At 41.7% G+C, this 26,620-nt stretch overlaps 1 protein-coding gene across 3 annotated transcripts; it reads right to left on the bottom strand.

The window, feature by feature from the left end:
- Window positions 1–7,455: 7,455 nt before the first annotated feature.
- On the bottom strand, window positions 7,456–23,805 carry LEPROT (leptin receptor overlapping transcript). 3 transcript variants are annotated; one of them, XM_019449001.2, is made up of 4 exons: window positions 23,781–23,805; window positions 18,824–18,899; window positions 13,000–13,186; window positions 7,456–11,345 (listed from the first exon to the last, which is right to left on the bottom strand). In XM_019449001.2, exons 1-4 carry the CDS (start codon window positions 23,788–23,790, stop codon window positions 11,229–11,231), a joined length of 390 nt encoding a protein of 129 aa, XP_019304546.1. In that variant the 5' UTR covers window positions 23,791–23,805; the 3' UTR covers window positions 7,456–11,228. The 3 variants fall into 3 exon arrangements, with proteins under 3 accessions (XP_019304546.1, XP_019304545.1, XP_019304544.1); XM_019449000.2 differs by lacking the exon at window positions 23,781–23,805 and adding an exon at window positions 23,366–23,497; XM_019448999.2 differs by lacking the exon at window positions 23,781–23,805 and adding an exon at window positions 21,962–22,010.
- Between the last annotated feature and the right edge of the window lie 2,815 nt (window positions 23,806–26,620).

Consider the following 26,620-nt stretch of genomic DNA (forward strand, 5'->3'; position numbering starts at 1 on the left):
CACTGCAGACTTATTCTACCAAATTTAAAAACATATTATGAAGCTATACATTTTTATCAAATGTGGTACCGGTTCAGCTCGGGAATACATAGAAGTCAAAGAACAGAAGAGAAAATCTAGAAATAAGCTAGGTGGAAATAAATTTTTATTCTATGTGAAAGGTGGTATTTGAAGTTGAACACATTACTTAGCCAACTTGTTAACCAACTAAGATACCTGGTAAAGAGATACCAGTCTTGCATCCTATAATTTACTAAAGTAAATTCTAGGCGAGTTAAAGATAAATGTATCTTCTTTAATGAACCCATAAATGCTTTAGGGGAATGTATTTTTCTTCTCTTGAAATAGACAAGAACTTTCTTAGAACACACACAAATTCAGATCTTTAGGGAAAGAAATTAATGTATTTGGCTACACAAAACTCAAAAGGTTCTGTGGGTAAAAAAATTACATAAAGTTTAAAGTCACAGAACTACCTTTTTAAAAAATGTTTATTTATTTACTTACATATTTAGAGAGAGAGAGAGAGAGAGAGAGTGAGCAGGGAAGGGGCAGAGAGAGATGGAGACAGAAGATCCCCAGTGGGTTCTGTAGGACAGCACAGAGCCCAATGTGGGGCTTGAACTCACGAACCAAACTCACAAACCGTGACATCACGACCTGAGCCAAAGTGGGCTGCTCAGCCAAATGAGCCACCCAGGCACCCCAGGACTACGTTTTGTTAGATGATTATGTCATTTAAAAAATGCATTTGCAGAATAGAAGAAAAACAATACTTTGATTCTAAATATGTATAGAATTCTTACAAATCCATAAAAAAGAGAAATTCCCTGGGGCATCTGGGTGACTCAGTCGGTGGAGCATCCCACTCTTGATTTCATTCAGCTCAGGTCATGATCTCATGGGTGTGGGATCAGATTGGGCTCTGCACTGAACGTGGAGCCTGTTTGGGATTCTCTCTCTCTCCCTCGGCCCCTCTCCCCTTCTCTCCCAATCACACCCTCGCTCTCTCTCTAAACAAAAATTAAAACATAAAAAGATAAACGCCCTAAAACACATGTAAGTGATTCACAAAAGAAAGAGGAAAATAAGTATGAAAAACAATTCACTATCACCAGTTTTTAAATGTATGTTCCATTTAAAATAACATTGAAGTTGGTTTTTTTCTGAATAAATTAGTAATTCTTTTAAAATATGAAAACACATATTTTGGCAGGGGAGAATATTCTCAAGAACTGCTAAACAAAAGGGATGCCTGGATGGCTCAGTCGGTTGAGCATCCGACTTCAGCTCAGGTCATGATCTCACTGGTCGGCTCATGAGTTTGAGCCCCACGTCAGGCTCTGTGCTGACAGCTCAGAGCCTGGAGCCTGCTTCAGATTCTGTCTCCCTCTCTCTCTGCTCCTTCCCTGCTTACGCTGTTTTCTCTCTCTCTCTCTCTCTCAAAAATAAGTAAACATTACAAAAGATTTAAAAAAAAAAGAACTGCTAAACAAGAAGATGATTTGGTACCACCAAAAAATGTGTATACTCTTCAACCCACCTTAGGGTTTCTGGAAAAGCATCTTAAAGAACTAATTAAGGATGTGTACAAAGATTGACTTGCCCTCTGAACCCTTATTGCTCTCTTTCTCATCTCTTTTGGGTCTGAACTACAGTGGCTTCACACCACCCTATCTAAAGCCACAAGGCCCCACATACTATTTATCTGCCCTTCCTACTATATTTTCCCCACCATAGCACCTGTAGATTGATGACCCTCTCAGGAGTTTTCCTGGTGTAATCTGAAACCAGCCCCCCTAATGCAGAGGGCAGGGAGAGACCAAAGAAAGAGGCAGCCACTTCAGGTCAGTAGGTGGAAATTTTAAAAAAAAATTTTTTTTCAACGTTTTTTATTTATTTTTTGGGACAGAGAGAGACAGAGCATGAACGGGGGAGGGGCAGAGAGAGAGGGAGACACAGAATCGGAAACAGGCTCCAGGCTCCGAGCCATCAGCCCAGAGCCTGACGCAGGGCTCCGCAGGGCTCGAACTCACAGACTGCGAGATCGTGACCTGGCTGAAGTCGGACGCTTAACCGACTGCGCCACCCAGGCGCCCCAGTAGGTGGCAATTTTAATAATAGCAAAGAGAACTTCCATAAAGGGTTTTCTTGGGCAGTAGCCAGAGAAATGGATCCCTGTACCCGACCTTCAAATCTTAAAAGCTTATAAAGAGGCCCTAACTGGGCTTGGTCATGTATACTGTGTAGGTGTTTTCAACATCACATCACCATCTCAAGGCTATGTCCTTGGAGCAGCCACTGGGAGCAAGGAAGGCAAGTGGAACCCACATCCCAAGGGAAGGGGAGGGAGTGAGGAGCCTCCAAAAATCCGGGTCCAGCTTACGGGTCAGTTGTGGTCATGTCTTTTTTGATCATGTTCCCCAACAGCACCTACCATATATTTCATTTATTTATCTAGTTTTAATTCTTCTTCCCCTGAAATATAAGTTCTATATGGGAAATATTTTTGTCTGTTTTGATCACTATTATGATCAGGGAGTGTCCTAAGGTTGGTGGGGTCTGACACACAATTTTGGGTCCTCCTTTAAAAAAAAAGAAGTGTTTTAAAAATAAAAATACATTTTAAAATTTTAAATTTAAAACAATCTGAGAAATGAGACAAATTCTACAAAATCTAGAAAAGTGACAACGCAGGTTTAAATTAAAACCCCCTCATAAATTGAATTATTCTGGTGTTGGCTGGATTCCTGAAGATCTTTCCCCACAAAGCCAGGGAATAACAGAATAATACTATTTTTGTATTTCAGAGAGTTCATTCATTCATTATATTTTGCAACTTTATTGAGATTGATTTCACATACCACAAAATTCACCTAACGTATACAATTCATTTTTATTTTTTCCCTCTATTTAATATAATTTATTGTCAAATTGGCTTACATACAACACCCGTGCTCATCCCAACAACTTCCCTCCTCAATGCCCATCACCCATTTTCCCCTACCCCCCCCCCCACCCCACCCATCCTTAGTTAGTTCTCTGTATTTAAGAATCTCTTGTGGTTTGCCTCCCTCCCTCTCTGTTTATAACTATTTTTTCACCTTCCCTTCCCCCATGGTCTTCTGTTAAGTTTCTCAAGATCCACATATGAATGAAAACATTGATATCTGTCATTCTCTGACTTATTTCACTTGGCATAATACTTTCCAGTTCCATCCATGTTGCTGCAAATGGCATGATTTCATTCTTTTTCATTGCCAACTAGTATTCCATTGTATGTATAAACAACATCTTCTTTATCCATTCATCAGTTGATGGACATTTAGGCTCTTTCCATAACTTGGCTATTGTTGAAAGCACTGCTATAAACATTGGGGTACATGTGCCCCTATGCATTAACACTCCTGTATCCTTAGGTAAATTCCTAGTAGTGCTATTGCTGGGTTGTAGGGTAGTTCTATTTTTAATTTTTTGAGACACCTCCACACTATTTTCCAGAGCGGCTGCACCAGTTTGCTTTCCCACCAGCAGTGCAAGAGGGTTTCCCTTTCTTCACATCCTCGCCAGCATCTGTAGTTTCCTGATTTGTTCATTTTAGCCACTCTGACCAGTGTGAGGTAGTATCTCATTGTGGTTTTGATTTGTATTTCCCTGATGACAAGTGATGAGCATCTTTTCATGTGTCAGTTGGCCATCTGGATGTATTCTTTGGAAAATTGTCTATTCATGTCTTCTGCCCATTTCTTCACTGGATTATTTGGTTTTCAGGTGTTGACTTTGGTAAGTTCTTTATAGATTTTGGATACTAACCCTTCATCCAATATGTCATTTGCAAATATCTTTTCCCATTCCGTCAGTTGCCTTTTAGTTTTATTGATTGTTTCATTTGCAGTGCAGAAGCTTTTAATCTTGGTGAGGTCCCAATAGTTCATTTTTGCTTTTAGTTTCCTCGCCTTTGTAGATGTGTCAAGCAAGAAATTGCTGCGGCTGAGGTCAAAGAGGTTGCTGCCTGCTTTCTCCTCTAGAGTTTTGATGGTTTCCTGTCTCACCAATTCAACAGTTTTTAATAGAGTTGTGCAAACATCACCACAATCCATTTAGAACCACTTCATCACCCATGAAAAGTTTGTACCACACCTAACAGTTGATGAGACATTTAGGTTGTTCCTACCTTTTATTCTTTGTTTGACTGTTTTTTATGATTTTTGTAAATTGAGATGAAATTCAAGTACCATGCAATTCACCATTTCAAAGTACACAGTCCAGGGCCGCCTGGGTGGCTCAGTCAGTTGAGTCTTCAACTCTTGATTTCGGCTCAGGTCATGATCCTAGGGTCTGGGATTGAGTCCCCACATCAAGCTCCATGCTGAGCGGGAAGCCTGCTTAAGATTCTCTCTCTCCCTCCCTCTCTTTCTCTCTCTCTCTCTCCCTCCCTCTACCCCTCTCCTCTGCTTATGTTAATTTTAAAATAAAATTTAAAAAACTAAAAAATATATACATTCTAATGACTTTTAGTATATTCAAAGAGCTGTGCATCCATCACCACTAATTCCAGATGATTTTCATCACCTCCAGAAAACTCTGTGACCATTAGAGTCATTCCTCATTTTCCCTTCCCTCAGTCACTGGCAACGACATGCCTATAATTTATTTCTATGGATTTGTTTATTCTGGACATGTCAGGTAAATGGAATTATACAATATGTGGGCTTTTGTAATTGCCTTTTTCCACTTAACATAATGTTTTCAAGGCTCATCCATGTTGTAGGATGTATTGGTATTTCATCTCTTTTTATGGCTGAAAATATTCCACTGTATGGATATACCACTTTATCCACTCATCAGTTGAGGAACATCTGGATTGTTTCCACTTTTTGACTCTTACCAATAATGCTGCTATGAACATTTGTGTACAGTCTTTTGTATGATGTATGTTTTCATCTCTCTTGGCAATATACCCAGGAAAATGGAATTTCTAGGTCCTATTGTAACTCAATATTTAACATTTTAAAGAACTGCCAAAATCTTCTACAGTAGTTACACAATTTTGCATTCTCACCAGCAATTTATGAGGGCTCCAATTTTTCTGTATCTTTGCCAATACTTGTTATTGTCTGTCTTTTTTATTTTAGCCATCCTAGGGAAGTGTGGAGTGATATCACACAGTGGTTTTGATTTGCATCTCCCTGATGACTCACGATGTTGAGCATTTTTTTTCATGTATCTATTCGTCACTTGCCTATCTTTGGAGAAATGCCTATTCAGATCCTTTGTTCATTTTTTTTTAACTGGATTATGTGTCTTTTTATTATTAAAGTGAGATGGGAGGACACTGGGGCAGAAGAGTGACATCTGCTTTACATTTTACAGGCTCACTCTGACTGCGGTGTTGAGACTAGTCTGAAGGAGAAATCAGGCAAAAGCAGGGGACCCAGCAGTCGGGAGACTAGTGCAATAAGCCAGGCAAGATATGATAGTGTCCTTGAACCACAGTACTAGCAGTGATGGTGTAAGAAATGCTTTGATTGTGAACACATTCTGAAGCTAGAAGTGACAAGATTTCCTGATGGACTGCATGTGGGATGTGCAATATGTTCTGAAACGCTTCCAAGCCTTTTGTTCTGAGACACTGAACCAGGGTGTCTATAGTTTGATTTTGGACATGCTGGGTTTGAGATGCCTGCTAGGCATCCGAGTGGAGAGATTGTGTTGGCAGTTGGTTATACAACTCTGGGGTTTAGAGAAGTCTGGGCTGGAGATTAAAATGTGTGCCAGTTGCCTACAAAAGGTATTTAAAACCACGAGACAGCATGAGCTCACCAAGTCAGTGAGTACAGATACAGAGGATGGGTTTTTGTTGCATAAATGAAGTTTACTCCTTAATGTATTTTATACATAGATAAATTAAACTTCCAAATTAAATTTGTGGGAAGTGTGTTAATCCTGTTGCTTCCCATGCCACTAATTAGCCCTCAAAAATATGTTTTATGTGACATCCTGCATATATCTCTGATGTGTCTTAGGGCCCCACCTTCAAAGAGCCTGTGTATTTGCCCCAGAACCTTCAATGTCCCCTTACTGTTAAGCTATAGAAAAAATAGGAGATAAATGTTGATAGAGAATATGGTGATAAAATGTGTTTCTTAACTGCGAGGACATACTACTGAAGCAGAAACATAGATGCATTTATGCTTTAAATTATTAAGTAAAATAGTTATCCAGCTCAGGTTGAGTTGATGGTTTAAAGCTATTCCGAGGATTGAAAAAAAAAATGAAGGCACAACTTTTGATATAATAATATCTAATAATTAATTTGAGTGTGTGACACATCTATAATTACCCAAATTTTGATAAAGAGATCAGCAACAATTAAGATACTGTGCAGCCTCAAGATTAGGACCACTTTGGCTACATGGACAATATTGAACAGGGATAATTATTTCAAAATGATCATCTATTAATTTTGCACTATGCCTGATGACTACAGAGAAAAGGAATTGGAATTCATTCTCTACAAAGTTACACGTTTTAAAAAATGTGGGGTAAGTCTTGAAATTTAAATTCTTCACCAACTTTAGTTCTTTTTTTTTAAACAGACATTTGTTTTCTACTTCTTTTTGCAAAAACTGATAACTTCAGTGGAAATTTTTAAGAGCCATTTTAGGAAGTACGAAGGAGAAGATAACTTTCCAATCACAATTACTGGACAAGACCTTTTTATTCACATTTAGCTAACAAAAAACAAATAGGAAAGTGTGCTGTTTTTTGTTGTTTTTTTTTAATCTCAAAACAGGAGATGCTGATAAATACCAGGTGCGTGATTTCTCCAGGCACCCATTCCCAGCCCCAGAGGAATCTCCATGCATCCAGTGTGCTTTCTAAATGAAAATGCATATGTACAAACCCTTGGACCAGAGAAGTTTCCTTGGGAACTGTTTTTCTTTTTACCGGCATTTTATAGGTATGTTGGTATTATTAAATTTCTACTAAAACTTTAGCTTTACACTTAGTTGGGCAACACGAAGAAATAACCAGCTCCGTTTGTCACCTAGCTGCCTAACCGCCACCCCCACCCCCCCCACCCCGTGAGAAAGGCACCAGCTCTTCCCCAAACGTTCGGTGCAAAAGGATACATTACTCCTTAAGCAGTATTTTACATCAGTTCATTCTTTTTCTGTAGTGCACAAAAAAAGACTCTTCAGGGTATGTACAGCGTGTTTTTAAAGTATCAAGTGCTCTCTCTTTTCCAATACAGCGAATTATTAAGCACGCCCCGACAGCCACGTCTCCCCACAGGATTGTGAGCCACAACACAGGTGTAATTAGGACCTGGGTTCTTTCCAGTTTGTGCATATGCCTGGACGGCTTCTCTTCAACCCCAGTGAGTACAGGCTCAACACTAGTCACATGCACATTAAGATTATCCAAACAAAAACACTGGGGAAATCAATCTGCTAAAAATTAAACATTTTAATTTAATAATGTACATAAAAGTCTTTGTGAAAGTATAAATAACAAGTTTTATTTAAAAAATAATCGTCCTCGTCATACATATATAATGCAATCTAAAGCAGTCCTGGAGATCGTTCACATCATGTTTGGGGTTACACGTATCACTGCTCTATTCCGGTAGCATGGCCACTACAAAGCACCTTGTGATTGTAATAGCATAATGAGCTATTATGCACTGGGATTTTTGCAAATAAGGTATTTCATGAGGCAGAATGGGGAAAAACAATTAAAACACACAAGTTACATCCATTTACAGAAATAACAATTTCTAGTTGTGAACTAATTACTATGCTTGGAAAATGCTAGCATCCGTATAAAATTTGGTCAAATTATGGTGCAAAATCTGGATTTTTTGCAAACTTGTCATATTTTTGTGACATCTCCTAAGCATTTCCCTGAGAGCATAAGGAATGGTATTAACTTAATGAAACGTTGTGGCCTCTAGAAGAGTCTTCATGAAGGGAATACCTCAGAGGTAAAGATCTTGAGGACTGTAAGAAAAATCTGTGAGTCCACAAGTGGAGGAACAGGAACAACCATGAAAAGTACGACCAGCTGAGAACCCACCCAGAGGAAGGGATGAGGAATGAGAGGTTTGCCCCTAACCCATATATTACCCTTCTATAAACTACTGGGATGCTTTTTCACTGTACTTGGAAACACTACCATTTTCTGTGAATGAGCCGTTGGGTTCCAAGGCATTCCCCTGCAAAACTGCAGCCGCCGCAGGCGTGGTCACTACACATTGGGGGCACTGGTAAGGGCTCCAGATGAGGGGGAGATGAGTCCTCCTTTCTCCTCCTTTCTTTCTGGGAAAGAGGTAGACCAGACTGCTTTCTTCCTCACACTGCACTGTATCAGCTATAATAAGAAAATGGACTGGGTAGAAGTAGAGAGGTGGGTGATCTGGGAAAATGAGGAGCCCCAGGAGGTAGGGCAGGCTGGGAGGAAGGCCCCTTGTCAGGAGAGGAGGCCAACAAAACTCAGGGGAATGTACTTGGACCCCAAGGGCATTAGGGGATGGAAAGTGCTGCAAAACTTGAAGACCTTTGTTCTTAGGAGAAGAGGTGGAAACTTCCGCTTTCCTTTCTCCACCCTGTCCACACTACCCTGTTTCCAAGACCCAAAACTCAGGCAGGTACCTTGAGCATTGTAAGTCAACTACATCAGGGTTTAGCCTCCCTCAGAAGGCTTGGCCTGGGCACTCAATCACCAACCTCCCACTTGCTGTGTGAAAGTGTTTCAAAGTCTGCCTGTAAACCAGTTGTTTGGAACATGATAAAGAACTTCCTCATAAGATTACTTACTTGTCAGCAATTCTTTATGTGTATTCTTAGTTTTAGAATGTAAGCAATGTGCTTTGAATCTCCAAAATATTTTCTATGGCATACAGGAAAAAAAAAAATGAACTTTTTATAAGGAAAAAGAAATGCCCAACATGTGTGTCATCAAAAGGAAACTTCTGTATTGTACATTCATAGCAATACTTCCCACTGGCATTTATAATGACACTTAAGCACTAAAAATAAATGTTTGTTTTCAGACACAGAGCAAATCCAACAATCTATCACTTCAATAAACCATTCCATTATTAGGGAATGGCTACAAATATTCTCTATGTGTACTTTATATCATTCTGGAAGTACAATCAAGAGGCAATGCTTTATTTAAGGCTACATATTAAGGCTACCTTGGTTATCTGAAATATGAAATATGTATAAGCAACAAAGATACTTTTGTTAAAGGGAATATAAATTAAACACTATTTCCGTTTTAGGAAAAGAAATGCTATTACAAGCCAACTAGACATTCAAAATGGTATCTTAAAATGTATTGCTATTCCTGTATTGCTCAAACTACCCATTTCAGAACACCAAGAGATTCTTACTTTATTTTTTTTATCTTTTAAGCAAGGCTACATCAGAATAAAGACTTTTGAAATTAAACTTTCTTTTGTGTTAAAAGAGAAATTTATTACAATAAAGTAAGTGCAAGTGTTATTAAAAACGCTGGCTAAAATTATAAAGTGTCTATATAATTTTTCTAATTATAAATATTGGAAATAACATCAGCAATTCTATATGTACAAAGAACTTTGAAAACATAAAATCAGGTGATGGGTATTGAAGAGGGCATCTTTTGGGATGAGGACTGGGTTTTGTATGGAAACCAATTTGACAATAAATTTCATATATTAAAAAAAAAAAAGAAAACATAAAATTATGCACAAGGCCACAATATAACTGCACATTATCCTTTTAGGTTTCACTTTTATCTTCTCCTAGTCCCAGATCATTCCAGAATACGAAAAGATATGCTAATTCCTCAGATTCCAAACTTCAAAATTTTAGTGTTTTCAATGCGTGTCAGTTATCACACATTAATAATCCTTTAAAATCATTGTATTCTCATCAAGTGGTTCTAGTTCCCATATTTTTCTTTATAGATCTTGGACCAAAAGTTGAGCTAGAAAAACTGACTACAGGATCTAGCGTGGCACGGACTCACAATGATTCACTTAAAAGTGGCAGAGGGGTTTTATACATATATATAAAAAGATCTACAAGGCATGAAAGACAGTAAGTAGCGTCTTTGGGCACCCTCTGTTTGCCTACTTGGCTCCTGTTCCTGTAGGAAGGAAAAGTCAGAGCCGTGAGGAAGTAAAGGCAAATCAGAACTGCTGGGAGTGTGTTGGCTTGGAGGGGGGATGGAGGTGGAAAGCAGTACAGAGAAGGAGCTGGGGAGAAGTGTGTGATTACAAAGGGAAGTTAGAAAGTATTACCTATCTGCTCTTGCCCCCCTGCTAAAGCAGGGACTGGTTCCAGCCTGGCCTCCTTCGGTACAGCCCAGTTACTCTGTTACTTTGCAGTTATTCTGTTTCCCCAGCTCTGTGAAAAGAGCTATTGCCTTGCAGACAGTGAAGACATAACTGTTCCCTACTGAGAACAATTCCGCAAATGTGAGGAACAATACAGGTTTGGACATTTCACAAATACCAGAGAGACTCTGAAGTAGGCCTCAACATGAAGGCAGGTGAAACAATTTTTACAAACGAGCAGCTAATACCCAGAGAGGTTAAGAGGTTCAGCCAAAGGGAAGACAAGGACACTAGAGGTGATACTTATTCCCCTATGACAGCACTTGTCAAACTTTAAGGTGCATGTAATTCACCTGGGAGCTCATCTAAAATGCACTGGATCTGGGGGGCGGGGGGGCGGGGGGGGAACCTCTGATTCTGTATGAACTGGCTCCTAAGAGATGCCAGGTGCTCTATGGACCACACTTCGAGAGGCAAGGGTCTACAACACAAAGAGGGAGCCGCTCTCTCTGGGCCACAAGTATATCTTGGAAGTCCTGAGTAGAACAGACTTGCTCCAGTGCTGTCTGCTTACCCACACTCATCCCCAGGCAAAATATGTAAATGCATCACACAAGTGAACGGCTGTGTACAAGACTGTGTTAATATATCTTCTGAGAGCACCATGACTATATGAAGAGCCAAACAAATAAAAGAATTCAACTTGAGTACATGGAGAGGTCTATTAGCTGGAAACAAAACTGAGCTTTCTCTCCTGTAGTCCTTCTTAAAGTGAACATGATATAAAGGTATAAAAAAATAGCATAGGAAATTTCATAGTAAAAGGCCACATGTGCACACAAATACATATAGCATGACTTCTAAGAAATAAAATGCAATTTATCAGAATAAAGTGCTACCACTGCTCCCAGCTAAAATCATCTCCTCTTCCAAACACAAGGAAAAAACCTTGAATTGTCAGGAAAATGACTGCATTGCCTGCCAGCACAAGGCCACAGGCTCCCCATTTGATCTGAAACACAAGGAAAGAGGATTAAATCTTTACTTTCTTCATATCATACTCTTTGAAAATCTCTGTTATTTTCTGCATTAGAATCATCCAATGGAATATTACATAAAACTGCTAAAAGGCTTAATAACCTAACAGGCAGGAGACAGTGAACTATTCAGTAATTAGCCTAATTACTTCGTGATGCTTGATAATTAAGTCTGTATCATCCTTATCATTTTCCCCATTAGACATATTTCTCAACATGTTTTCAGTAGACAATGATTGCCTTAAGTAAAATAAAAGCACCCAGAATATAAAGGGTCTAATTATAATACCGGGTACTAAAAGATCTATACCCATTGCCTCCTTTCAGGAAAACAGGAGTTGCAGAGAATTATGGATTGGTCTGTTTCTTTTCTAGGCAAGAACAGACTTTAAATAATAATCTGCATACAAATGAAAACAGCTTCCCAGCGTGGCAGATGGTTCTACAGAGGCGCAGTAGGGGATGAGAGTACCCTCTAGTGGGCATTTTGTTTTAATTTAAGCAATAGAAAGAAAACATCAATGAAAGTTTCTTCATAAAACAGAAATCCTTACAGCCAAACTTAAATATTAGTCTACAGCACAAGGAGAGTAAGGTCTTGAAGATTTTGCATTCAAAAAGCTCCAGTGCTTCTCATCTAAATAGAGTTCAAACTGGCATAGCATTCAAGAGCCTGCGCAAGTGGGCTTCCCCAACCTTTCTAGCCTCCTTCTCAATCACGTCCTTTTGACTCCGCCATATTGAACTGCTATTTATTCCACATATTGCATTTTCACACTTGGGTGCCATTCCATAGAACAGCCTTCCCTACTTGAATCAAAACCTTATTTAGCCTTTGAGGCCTACATCAAATGCCAGTTGGAATTTCTCTCTTCCTGGTGCTCCTATGGTGGTGTGATCATGTTTCAATTATCACACATAATACATTCATAGTGTACTTACCCATCAGGCTAGTTTCTGTGCCTCTGGGACACAGACAATGTCTGGCTCTTATTCCTGGTATCTTACAAATAGCAGATGTCCCCAAGATCCAATGCCCCAAATAAGAGTTTCATGAAATTGAAACAGTATGTAGTTAGGGGGAATAAAAGCAAGTAGCATGAAAAGCAGTGAACGTTAAAAAAGAAAGAAGTGAATAAATTATACCCACAATGTGTGTTTTGGAGACAAAAAGAAAACAATTATACTGGATATGAAGATGGCATCTTATTCACTGTATCTTCTTGTAACCATGTAGGTGTCCCTTAAAAGATGCCTATAGTATTGAGTTGGAAACTGTGTTCACGATCCTATATGCAGAAGAATTTGATGTGATGTTCATTTTGGAACCAGAAAAGCATTGCTATTACATTCTCTGTGGATCGCCCTAAGAGGCAAGGATTTGATAAGCACAATTCCAGAAAACAGTTTAAAGAGCAAGAAATCACATGCCCCGGCTAAAAGTTGTGAGAGAGACAAAGAAAGCATTCTGAAAACATAGCCAAGGCACGGATAGGGAGATCTAAAATGGAAAAGAGAAACTACAAACACATCTGGATTTGAGAATTAAGCCTAAGCAATGGCAGTGAAACTGATGTTCTGAAGTAAACTCAGCAACAACCGAGCAAAACAAGAGAAAACAAAACTTACCACAGACACACGGGCAAGAATAACAGGAAATCCAAAGGCAGAAACAACAATTCCAGTAGTGAAAAAATATGCCAGCTCCCGACAGGCACTACTTGTGGCATCAGAGTCATACGTTGCTCTTTTGGCAATGAAATGGGGGATGGGAGAGATGGCGTGAAATATCAGGACAAACAAGGGCCAGTAAACGCTGTCGGATGGACCCAGAAGAAACCCAAAAAGAAAAGTTACGGTTACATTGTAAAGACATGCTGCCATTTCAAAGTTAGAATTATCTTCAGTGTCTAGGTCAAACAATTATTAATTTAATGGTCAATGCTCGTACATGAGATGATTTATACCAGGAACAGGTAAGGTGCAATGATTAAAAATTACTAGTTCAGGGATGCCTGGGTGGCTCAGTCAGTTAAGCATCCGACTCGCGGTTTCGGCTCAGGTCATGGTCTCACAGTTTCGTGGGTTCAGGCCCTACATCAGGCTCTGTGCTGGTAGCGTGAAGCCTGCTTGGAATTCTCTCCCTCTCTCCCTCTCTCCCTGCCCCTCCCCTGCCCGTGCTGTGTCTGTTTTTCTCAAAATAAATAAATTTTTAAAAAATTTTTAAAAATTACTAGTCCATTAGTATGTCGATACCATACCCTGTGTTAAAAAAAAACTACACAATGTGTAATCAAGAATCTTTATTGTTTTCTGTTATTCCTGAGCTGTAATTTCTTGAAGGCAGAATCTTCACTCAGTCACCTTTGCTTTCCCTATAGAACGCAAGACAGTGCACCCACTTTGCACCCACTAACTCAACAGAGATCTTCTGAGTGTATACACGTTGGAAACCCTTCAATGGCTTAGTAAAACCCAGATTCCTTTCCCTGGCCTACAAAGCCTTCCATGATCTGGCCAACTTCTCCCATTTGCATTGTGCCATCTTCTCTTTATACACTCAGTCAGTAGCCACACCAGCCTTTTTTCTGTTCCTGAAACACTCTGAGCTCATCCCCATCATAGGGCCTCTGCACTAGCAAAAACCCTCTGCCTGGAATGCTCTCCTCCCTGTCTTCTCGTTGGCTGGCTCCTTCTTGTGCAATCTAAGCTGAGAGGCCTCCTAAAAGTGGCTTTCCCTGATCATTCAATTTTATTTATTTTTTATTGGAGTATAGTTGATGCTTCAGTTTTTGGGGTACAACACAGTGATGCCGACAACTCTATGCAATATGCAATATTCACAAGTGTAGCTGCCATCTGTCCCCATACATTGCTATTATGATACCACTGACTATATTCCCTATGCTGTGCCTTTTATCCCTGTGACTTAGTCATTCCATGACTGGAACCCTGCATCTCCCACTGCCCTCACATTCTGCCCAACCCCAATTTGTTCTCTTCAATAAATGCTAGTAGGAAAACTGAATAGCTACATGCAAAAGAACGAAGCTGGACCACTTTCTTACAACGTACACAAAAATAAACTCAAAATGGATTAAAGACCTAAATGTGAGACCTGAAATCATAAAACTCCTAGAAGAAAACACAGGCAGTAATCTCTTTAACATCAGCCTTAGAAACATTTTCCTAGATATGTCTCCTCAGGCAAGGGAAACAAAAGCAAAATCAAACTACTGGGAATACATTAAAATAAAAAGCTTTTGCACAGCGAAGGAAACAATCAATAAAATGAAAAGGCAACCTACTGAATGGGAGAAGAGATTTACAAATGATACATCCAAAAAGGGGCTAATATCCAAAATATAGAAAGAACTTTCACAACTCAACACCAAAAAACACCTACATAATCCAATTAAAAAAGGGCAGAGGACCTGAATAGAATTTTTCCAAAGAAGATATACAGATGACCAACAGACACATGAAAAGATGCTCAACGTCACTCATCATCAGGGAAATGCAAATCAAAACTGCAGTGAGATATCACCTCACACCTGTCAGAATGGCTACTATCAAAAAGACAACATGGGGGCGAGGCGCCTGGGTGGCTCAGTCATTTGGGTGTCCGACTTCAGCTCAGGTCATGATCTCACGTTCGTGGGTTCAAGCCCCACATCGGGCTCTGTGCTGGTATCTCAGAGCCTGGAGCCTGCTTTGGATTCTGTGTCTCCTTCTCTCTCTGCCCCTCCTCCACTTTCTCTCTCTCTCTCTCTCTCTCTCAAAAATAAACATTTAAAAAAAAATTAAAAAAAAAAAAAGACAACATGGGGGCACCTGGGTGGCTCTGTCAGTTAAGCATCTAACTTTTGACTTCGGCTCAAGTCATGATATCACAGTTCATGAGTTTGAGCCCCATGCTGGGCTCTACACTGACAGTGCAGAGGGTGCTTGGGATTCTCTCTCTCCCTCCCTCTGCCCCTCCCCTGCTCATTCTTTTCCTCTTTCTCTCTCTCAAAAATAAATAAATAAACTTAAAAAAAAAAAAAAAAAGACAAGATATAACAAGTGTTGGCAAGGATGTGGAGAAAAAGGAACCTTTATTCACTGTTGGTGGGAACGTAAATTGGTGCAACCACTGTGGAAAATAGTATGGAGGCTCCTCACAAAATGAGAGTTACCATATGATCCAGGAATTCCTCTACTGCATATTTACCCAAAGAAAACAAAAAAGCACTATTTCAAAAAGATATATGCACATCTATGTTCACTACAGCATTATTTACAATAGCCAAAATATGGAAGTAACCCAAGAGTCCATCAATAGATGAATGGATAAGGAAGATATACATGGAATACAGAGTATTACTCAGTCATAAAAAAGAACAAGATCTTGAGACAACATCGATGGACATAGAGGATATTACGTTAAGTGAAATAAGACTGACCATCCATTTTAAATACTTCAAGTTACCCTTGAGCACATCACCCTCTTGACTTTTTGCCAGCATTTATCCCTATTTGATATTTCCTTGTTTGTGAGAACAAGAATCTAATTTGTCTCAATCAATCACCATTTATCCCCAGGGCTGAGATGAGGTATTCCATTACCACTTACTGAATGAACAAAATGAATTTTAAGTATGGAAATCATAAAACTAAATATGCTTACCAGTACAAACTTTAGATATACTCTAATCTTTATTGTAAGACATAATAATACCATAATGCAAAAAAGTTTTCTTCCCAAATTTTAATGTTTTGTATTTATTAAAAATTGTCATCGGCTTTTCAATTACATTTGCTCTATAAATACTTCAAAAATATTTTTCTCCATCAGTCAGATGTTTATTATGCTTCATTCCTTGAGAGGAAAAAAAAAAGGAAAGTCTCTATTCACTTTAAAATATCCACATCACAGTAATACACGGAGGTCCACCCCGACAGTCAGCACCTCTAAGCAGAAGTTGTGACAAAGCTAGACTGTAATGAAAGCTTATTTCAGCCACAGATCTAGGAGTATGGGACAGCAACCAAAAAGCAAGAAGGGGAAATGCCCTTCATCAAGAGGACTCAAGATGTACACACTGAATTCTAACTCCTAATTCGAAACTATAGGGATTATAGTGGGTTTCAAGAATCACCAAATAATATTGTTGAAGGGGCTGTTAGAGATGATCTAGTTCAAAGCCTTTATTTTACCAGTGAGGAAACACAGATACAGAGACAAGAAGAGGTCTGGAAGAGACCCAGCTATGACCTGACATGCCGACAGCCAGGAGCTCTTAATTATTAACTTCCTAGAATATAGTGAGAGTTTTCTGTACAACAATCTAAGGCACTGTGTTCCCATTCATAGTAAGCGATCAATATTCAACTATGAGAACTATTAATGTAGAAGCAACCTTGTTTACATACAAAATTTGGGTATTAAATATACACTATTCAGAAAACGTGTAGGCCAGAGATTGGCAAACTTTTTCTGCAAAGGCCAAACAGTAAATATTTTAGACTTTGCAAGTCACGGGGTCTCTGCCTCAACTACACAACTCTGCCCCTGTGGTGCAGAAGTGGCCAGAGATGGTACATAAATGAGTGTGGCTGTATTCTGATAAAACATTTAATTTCAAAAACAGGCATCAGGCCATGTTTGGCCTGTGGGCCAGTTTGCTGACTCCTGATGTACAGGATAATCCTGGGTCACCATCATTAAATATAAAATTAATTTCTTTGTAGTAGCAGTAAATGGCTCGTTTTTGTTTAAAACCTTATAGAGATCGTAGAGAATTAGAACACCTGGATTTAGAGTTGGTTGTAGAATAATGGTCAAGAGAGTGAGAACATGAGTCCAATCTCTGCCACTTAATGCTATGCGACTTGGGTTAAGTCTTTGACCACGCTGGGCTTTTGTTTCCCAGCTAGAAATGAGGATAATACCTTATATCCTTAAAAACCAGACTCTGGTAACAGCTGCAAACACTCTGGACAAATAGAAGTTATTGCTTACAACCGGCTCCCTCTTGTGTTTAGACAATCTCTGGCCAGGACTGGGGTGAGAGATCCGAACTCATCAAATGTCCCAACAACTAGCTCCAGCTGGTTTAAGTTAGTCCCAGCATCTCCTGTGCAGTTAGATGCTCAACCAATCACCTGGGAGGCATCCCAGAACCCTCTCCCCTGCTGAATCCTGACATCAGTTAACAAAACCTGTTAGTTCTGCCACCTAGATCTCTCTCTTTCCTTTTATTTCATTCCTACTGCCACGGCCCGACATTTTGCTTGCTTTATGACAGTAGTGCCCTACTGCGTGTCCTGACGGCAGTCTCAGCACCTTGCTATCCACTCTTACATTTTGGCCAGACTGACTTTTTTCAAACAGAAATCCCCTCACCCTCCAAACCTATTCTCAGGATATTTTTCCAGCTCCTATGGCTTGAAGTGTAAAATCTGACCTCTTTTACATGGCATACAGTGCCCTAAAGACTGATTGACTCTACATCCTTGACCAACCCTTCTATTGCTCATCCCAGCTACACTCTATGCTCTACCATAATGAACCACATGTGGTTTCCTGGAGAGTCTCTATGCCTTAATGTCTGTGGGCCTGAGCATATGACTTTCCTACTGCCTGAAGTCCTCCTTCCCCAGTTTCCGGCATGGCCTGCTTCCTTATTTTCTTTGCATTTCTGCTCACAAGTCACCCTCTCAGAGAGGCCTTCCCTGACCACCGTCTCCCCAGTCTCTGTGCCCTTTATCATTTATTCTTCATAACATTTCTACCTCTGATAGAATGGACATTTTTAAATCTGTTTAGTGTCCATCTCCCCCATTGCAACACAGACTCTAAGAGAGTAGGACCTTTGTTCTTATTTCTTAATCTCCAGTTCCCATAACAGTGGCTGGCATGTGGTAAGCACTCAACCAAGAGTTGCTGAATAAACACATTTTGGTGAATGTTCCCACTGCCTGGAATGCCCTCCCCTAACTCATCAGCCCCACAAACTCTTATTTAGACACAAAGTCTCAGCTTAAAGACAACAGCTTCTCTGCAGCCCTGCCTGACTCTCCCAAAGAAACTCAGATACACCTTCTCAAAGCTCTCCGTGTACTGTGCACATGTCTCCACTACAGCTGTCATCTTATGGACTAGACCAACGCCTGTCTGCCTCTCAGGCACAACTCAAATTGCAAGCTCCTTGAGGACAGGACTGTATCTCTTCCTTTTTATATCCCCAGCGGGTCCAGAGTAGGTGTTCAAGAAATGCTTACTAAATGAATACATCAAGTCTAAAAAGAGCTTTTCTCTGCACAAATATAACTGACCCACGAATGGACCTGGACTTCACTAACTCATTGGTTAGAGCCCGGCGCTAAATTCACTAAACTTGCTAACACTCACAGGAACAGTGACAAACGCACAAAAACAAGAATAGCTCTTTTTGAAATGAACACTTACCCATAATCTTCTAAGGCACATCCCAGCATAAGAAAAGTCAGCCCAATAGCCCCACTGAAGGATAATGCCACAAGAGCTGTGAAAAATAAAACCAAGAGTTAAAAGGTCCCAATCAGTGGTTGCCAGGGACCTGGGGGAAGAGGGGAGGAATGGGAGTGCCTACTAATGGGTATGGAGTTTCTTCTGGGGCGTGGGGGGGGGGGGGGGGGGGGCGCGGTGTGTGTGTGAAATGTTCTGGAATTAAATGGTAGCAACGGTTGCACAAACTTGTGAATAAACTAAAAACCATAGAATGTTCCACTTTTAAAAGGTTAATTTTATGGTATGTGAGTTATATCTTAAACAAAAACATTCACTTAAAGAAGTAAAAGGTTCCCAATTTACACAAATGTAGTTATTTCATTAGTTGACATCACATTTGACTAGCAAATGACTGCCTGTGTCCACCACTTTAAAATCACTAGGTGAGAAAGGTCTCAAGCATTTTCCAACCCCTATCTAATATATAAATTCCCTCTATTTGTCACAAGAGGCCAACCAGCTTGTCTGCACAACTCCAGTGAAGAGAACTCACTACTGCCTGAGGCATATCATTTCCTTCTGATAGTATCTAAATGCTGAAAATCCTTTCTTCAAATTATATCCAAAACTGCCTCACTGTAATATATATATATATATATATATATATATATATATATATATATATGCCCTTTGATCATTCTGTCTCTCCCAATCCCAGTACTTCAAGTATTTGAAGACTACTTTCATGTTTTCATACAAAATGACTCCCAAGTAGTATCCACCAAATAAAATATTTATTCCCTGCATCTGTTCAACACTAATCGCTGAGGGGGTAGGAACGTTATTTGTCCTTGTCATGTTGCTGAGTGGGAGACAGAGTATCAAGGTTGTTAAAAAAAATCCTGAGCTCTGAGTCACCAACATGGGTTCAAATTTCAACATTGCCACCAACTGGCTGTGTGACCTTGGAGAGAAACTGAACCTCTTTCAATCAAATTTCTCACCTATAAAATGGGAATAATGGTGCCACCTTATCACGCAGCTTATGAGAAGTAAAGGGGATAATCCATGTGAAGTGTTTGGCAAAAAGAAGGTGTTCCATAAATAAATGCTAACTGATGAAGGTACTTGCTCATTTTAGCAATATTCTTTGCTAAAGGTATAAATTCAAAGCACCAGACACAATTTAGCCAAATTTTCTTCTGAAAAAAATCCATAATACTCACAATTAGTCATTCACTAAATTAATTAACATTTTGATTGCTTCCTTTTACTTTAAGAGATTTAGGGAGACTGTTTTATAGGAAGATGCGAAGGTGCTTTTTAAAAACATCTGGAAGTATATAGACGTTAGGGCACAAGACAAGACTGCCAATTTTAATTTTTGTACTCTTCCATGTCGTACATGTCACTTTTTAAAGAAAAACGTACAAAAGGAACTTTTCGCATATTGTTTCATTACAGATGGTCTTTTCTTGGTTGGCACTATCCCTTCCCTGTGCCTGACCTTTTGTATCACTCCCTTCTTCAAAGCTAGGAACCAGAGACCTCTTCTTTCCGGTCTGTGACACCCATCTCTCAAGGTTCACAAATGTATCTTCAGTTGATTGATTCTTTTTTCTTTTTGGGGGGAATCAACATCCTCTGCCATATTTTAAAGTTGGAGCTAACAAGGAATCCAACTTCATTTCTTTAGACTATCCTTCTGCTGAGACATTGCGTTTGACCCAAAGTTCCCTAGTATCACGAGGGCCCAGCCACATCTGATGCTGCAGCCCAGAACAGGTCCTGGGACCTAGGCCTGCACCTCCAACTCCAATCTGGACTTCTCTGCCCAGGTAGCCAACAAGGACCTCAAAGTCGACATGTATAAAACCCAAACATCCCACCCTCTCCTTCCAAACACATTCTTCCCTTTAAGTTCTATCCTGAAAGACCAACGAACACTATCATCACCTTCTGTCTTACAGAAGATCACCAAGTTAAGGTGACTCAACCTCCCAGGTGTCACTCAAAACCACCTCTATACACTGAATGAGCGTGTTCCCTCCCCAAATTCATGTTAAATCCTCCTGCCAATGTGATGGTACTTAAAGCTTTTGGGAGGTGATTAGGTCATGAAGGTGGGACCCTCATGGATGGGATTAGTGCCTTCATAAATGATACTCCAGAGCTCCCTTGCCCTGTCTGCCATGTGAGGACACAGTGAGATGTCTATGAACCAGGAAGCAGACATTCACCAGACCCTGCATCTGTTGGCACCTTGATCTTGGACTTCTCGGTCTCCAGAATTGAGAAACAAATGTTTGCTCCGTAAGCCATCCAGTTTCCGGTATTTTTGTTAGAGCGGCCCTAAAGGACTAAGATACCCACCCTCCTCTCTTGAACCCTCTACTACTGCCCTGGTGCATGCCCTCACCATCTCATGCCTGCCTCCAACCTTGATTCTTCCGATCCATCTTCCACACAGCAGCAGCAGACAGCAATCTCTCAAATACACAACGCTGGTGTCACCCCTTCACAGCCACTTTCACAGCCTACGAGTTGATCTGGCACAATTCTCCCCACTTGGAAAAACTGTCCTTGCTCCCTCCTTAGCCAGGTGACGCCTTACTGATTTTTTTAGATTCAATTCAAGAACTGCCTTTTTCTCCCCAGAGCAGGGTTAAGTTATCCCATCTGTGTTAGTTTCCTGGGGCTGCCATTAACAACATACTACAAACTGGACCATTAGAACCACAGAAGTTTATTTTCTCACACTTCTGGGGGCTTGACGTCTCTAATCAAGGTATTGGCAGGACCATGCTTCCTCTGAAGGCTCTAAGGAAGAATCTTTCCTTGCTTTTTCCTAACTCGTGGTGGTTGCTGGCAATCTTTGATGTTTCCTGGCTTCTAGCTGCCTCAGTCCAATTTTTGCCTCTGTCTCCATACAGTGTTCTCCCTGTGATTCCATGTGTAAATTCTGACCCCCCCCCCCTTTTTATAAAGACCCTAGTCATTGGATTAGGGCACACTCTAATCCAGTATCATCATCAAGTTAATGATAACATCTGCCAAGACTCTATTCCCAAATAAGGTCACATTCACAGATACCGGAGAGTTAGAACTTGAACATACCTTTTGAGGGATACAATTTAATCCATAACACCATCTTTGTGCTCCTCCTGTTATCTAAGGACACCTTGGACACTTCAACAGTAATATAATCATTTCCAGTTCTGTCACCCAAAAATAACTTTTATCTTTTTATCCCAAGTCACAGGCATACAATGGTCCCTCAATCTGTAAGATAGTTTACCCCTTAGTGAACTATCTGTAGCTTCCTTCCCTTAGTCCTTTTCCATTTCATGGTCTTCCTTTTCACTACATCACAATTTCTAACACATTCACACATAAACAGTATCATTACTTGATAGTTTCTGGGCATGACTAAGCACAGCGCAGTCCAGTACTGGGATACTATCGGTCACCCCTTTTCTGCATTGTCTTCAAATGGACACGTTACACACTGGACACTGTCCAAGTAAATCACATTTACTAAACTGATGGTGAATATAAAAGTCAGCCAGAAATAATGATACAATGTGTCTGCTAATAGCTCACATACTCAGATAAATTTCAGAGTGCACACACATGCATGCAAATATATCGTATACATGTTTATAACAGATGTTGATTAACTAGGAAGATCTTTGGTTACCAATGATGGTACCAAAGATGGAAGTTAACTCCAACATAGAAACAAGTTACACTACTCTATTCAAACATCAGAAATCGAATGGTTTCCTACCAAAATAACAGGAAGCCTTCCAATAGCCTCTCCTACCGCTGCCATCCCCCACTTCTCTAAAGTCATACAGATAAGGGAAGCGGCGTTCTTGGTACCTCCTTTTTCAACTGCCCCTGTAGTTGAACACTCTCTGTACAAACACTACTTTCTTGTCTGTCCATAGATGAATAAACACTAAAGAAAGCAGCGATAACATTCCACCCAATCTATTCTCCACAATTTCCGTGGGCTTTCTGTTGCCTGCAGTCAACTCTGCCCAACTAGGAAAACTCATCAGTACCGAAAGAATTAAGAACCCCGGGGCCGAGAAGACTGGAGACAATGGCTGCTCTAGAAGAAACTGGAAACTGCGGAGCGGCAGGAAGAGGGAGGAGAGGCGTCAGGGTGGACATGTCGGGAAATGGAAACCCAGTCCGTTTAAAACTGAGCAGAGATGGGGGCGGGGGTACTGAGGAGCCTAGAGGTGATGCTCCTGGTCTACCCGGGTCTCCAAGAAGGGTACTGCTCCTGGCTCGCCTGGAGGGTCCCGGAGAGACCGGCAGGAGCGTGCAGACCAGTGAGGTTCCACCCGCATCCTGCCGGGCGAAAGAAGAGGGTGAGCGCCTCCTCCGCCCCCGGAGAGAAGGGGAGAGCGGCAGGCTTGGGGGAGGCCGTTCCCCGCCCACACGCTGAGAGCGCAACTCCAGGCTTAGCCCGGGACGGCGGCGACACCCCACCGCAGGACCAGCTACCTTTAACGCCCGCCATGTCTCCCGAGCTGGGGCCGCGGCTGCTTCCGGCTTCCTGCCACGGCCCGCCGGCCGCCCAGACCCGGCCCGGGGTCGCACCACGGGCCCCGGGCCCGCCCCTCCACGCAGAACCCCGCCCCTCCCGCAGAACCCCGCCCCTCCACGCAGAACCCCGCCCCTGCCGTTTCCGATCCTTCCCGCCCCGCCATACAGAGCACGCCCCTGCGGGTTCCGGCTCCTCCAGCCCCGCCCCCATAGCCCCGCCCCTGCTGGTCTCATCTCCGCCTGCCACGCGATGTAGAGCCCCGTCCCCTGCTCGTCCGAGACCCAATTGGCAGAGCCCCGCCCCTGCCTGTCCCATCTCGGCCAGCCCTGCCACGCAGAGCCCCGCCCCTTGACTGTCGCGATTCCTACCTACCCAGCCACATAGAGCCCCGCCCCTGCTTGTCCAAGCCAGCCACGCAGAGCCGGGCCCTTGCGGGTCCCTGTGGGCTCCAAGTTTACTCCAACCACGCACAGCCCCGCCACTGCCAGTCCCGATTACTCCCTGACACGCCACTCAGAACCCCGCCCTGAGGGTCCCGATCGCCTTTTCCCCTCCACTCAGAGCCCCGTCCCTCTAGGTCCTAAGCCCACTCCGGCCACGCAGAGCTCCGCCCTTGCCACGCAAAGCCCCGCCCAGATCGTCCACAACTCCACCCCCGGCTCGCAGAGCTCCGCCTACCCCGTGATCCTGGTCCTGGGCTTGCCCCGGAAATGCACTCTCAGCCTGTAAACCGGGTCTTGTTCCCGGAGCCTTTCTCCCAGATCCTGAGCCCTACGCATAATCTCTTAACCTGCCCTACACCCATCCTTTTCAATCCGTCGGCTGGGGCCTCGGCTCCTCCGGGACCGCTGGGTGCGCGGGCCAAGACGCTCCAAGGCAGCCAAACCAGTGCAAGTCCTGAGCTACAGAGGCCCAGCAATCGCGGTTCCTGGCTGCAAGGAATTTCGGCCTTAGGGTGGAGACCGAGAAAATGGGGAGAGGGAAGGGGGGAAATTACAACCGGTAGCGAAGGGAAGGACACTCATTTACTGAGCAGCACTTTTCTCTGAGCCCCAAGATGCTTGTGTGCGTGTGTGTGTGCGCGCGCGCGCCTGCCTGTCTGCGTTTCCATGGCTGTGGCTGCAGCCGGTTTAGTTGGGGGTGGGAGCACCAGAGAACAAGTCCGTAGGAGACCTTTCTCCGAAGATGGACTTGCCTTGCTTAATATGAACTTTAGCACTTTTCAAACACTCGTTTTCTCTCTTACACCGTGGTTTATTTAGAGACACAAAGACCAGTAACCTCTTTTGCTCCTGAAGCTTTCGTGAACCTTTAAATAGTTATTCTTACACCTTGGGACCTCAAAGTCTGCAGGTAACTAAGACCAATTTAAACCTCAGAGGGCCATTTTGTATTTACTCTTCCTCACGGGAATAGAGAGTTTCTGTCTTGGTGGGGACAATCTGGAGGAGATCTTAAAAGCCATTTGATCCAAGTGCTTTATTTTACCTTAATGGAAAGAGGCTCAGAAAAGGTAGGGCTTGCCAGCTTTTTGGAAGAGGTTGGGTTACAGGCCACTTACGCCTCATTGTAGCCAGGAGCTACTGCCCCCTTTCTATTGCTTTTTCTTAATTTTCAAAGAGACTGAAAGATAAAGGGGTTCCTTTGGCTGCTTGAGAAGTACAAATTCTCATCACCGCCGCCTTTCAGGATCCCCATTAAGTTTACTTTTTCAAAACTGTACAGTCAAGTATTATTGTCTCAACCTGTTTACCTATGAGTTCATTTTTCTAGCCCCTCCCATATCTCCTCATAGATGGAAGGTAGTTATTAAAAACATTGTGTTGCTAATACCTGGCTCATTGCAGACCCTTGCAGATCCAGAATTACATTGTACTCTACTTTGTAGCCTGCAATCTACTCAAGATCCTTCAGAATGTCTTTTTCCCGCTTTTGAGTATTACTCCTTTCTAACAGCAGTGAAAGTATTCAGGGGGAACTGCCTGTCAGCCATATGTTCCTTCACTATAATGCCAAGCCTGTGAGCTGTTCTAGCAAACTAACCAAACATGAGGAGGAGGTCCTGGGAACCTCTGATGTATAGCCAGTCCATCAGAAGTACAGGTAATAGCTTACCAGAGGGCAAGGTGTGGGGAGAGGGCACTGAGCTTCCAAGCCCTCTCTAGGTGTGTCCCCTCTACCCACATTCCCAGGTGTTCGCCAACTGGAAGCTCTCTGAACGCTGTCCTTTTGGGTTTTCATGGAGGCTTCATTACATAGGTACAATGGATTAAATCATTGGACATTGGCGACTGAGCCAACCGCCAGTCCCTCTCTCCTCCCCAGAGTTCATGAGGTAGGACTGAAAGTACCAGTCCTCTAAAAATGTGGTTGGCTCAACTGGCAACCAGCCCTGATCCTTAGGCGATTTCCAAACATAATGAAATCTTTATCACTCTCTACATTTACGGAAATTCTAAGGGTTTGGGGAGCTATAAGCCAGGAACTGTGAAGACCAAATATATATACTTTGGTCATCTGAATGATCACATACATAAATCACAGTATCACAGTTCTCAACAAGGTTTCTGCCTACACCATCTGTCCTTTCCAGTTTACTAAACACTATGAAGAGAAAACATCTTTCCAGAAGCTCTAACCATCTCCTGAGAACATCTGCTTTCCTTTTGCCAGATGTTGCACTGAAAAATTGTTCTTCCACTTACCCATTCCATGTTTCATCAAGAATAAAAGAGTCCCCAAAAAAGTACATAAAACCTTAGAAGCTGAAACGTACCCCTGATTTGCATGTATAAGATCCATGTCCTCTGCCGTGCTGCCTAGCACTTCTTTAAATTGTCATATTCTCTCAGAACTACTTTAAATCGTCATATTCTCTCCTTGCATTCGTTCTCTCACACTGTAGGTTATATTATCTCCACTTTACAGATGGGAAAACTGAGGCTCAAATAGGAACTAGTAAGTAAAGAAGCTGAGATAAAACTCAAAACTGTTCAACTCTAAAGTCAGACAGTGCGTATACTACTCCATATAAATCTGTTGTAGTAATTAGAAAAACAACAACATCTTATGTTTAACAGGGAAATCAAATCCATTTGTTAATTTTGATTTTCCCTTACATTTCTATTAGTATCTTGCATACAATTTACACAAAATATTGGTTGAATTAACAGGTAAGTTCACCATCCATAGTACCATCTCTCCCTATCCTA

The sequence above is a fragment of the Panthera pardus genome, unplaced genomic scaffold (genome assembly GCF_024362965.1).
Source record: "Panthera pardus isolate Hobbes unplaced genomic scaffold, ASM2436296v1 HiC_scaffold_11, whole genome shotgun sequence".
NCBI classification, from domain to species: Eukaryota; Metazoa; Chordata; class Mammalia; order Carnivora; family Felidae; genus Panthera; species Panthera pardus.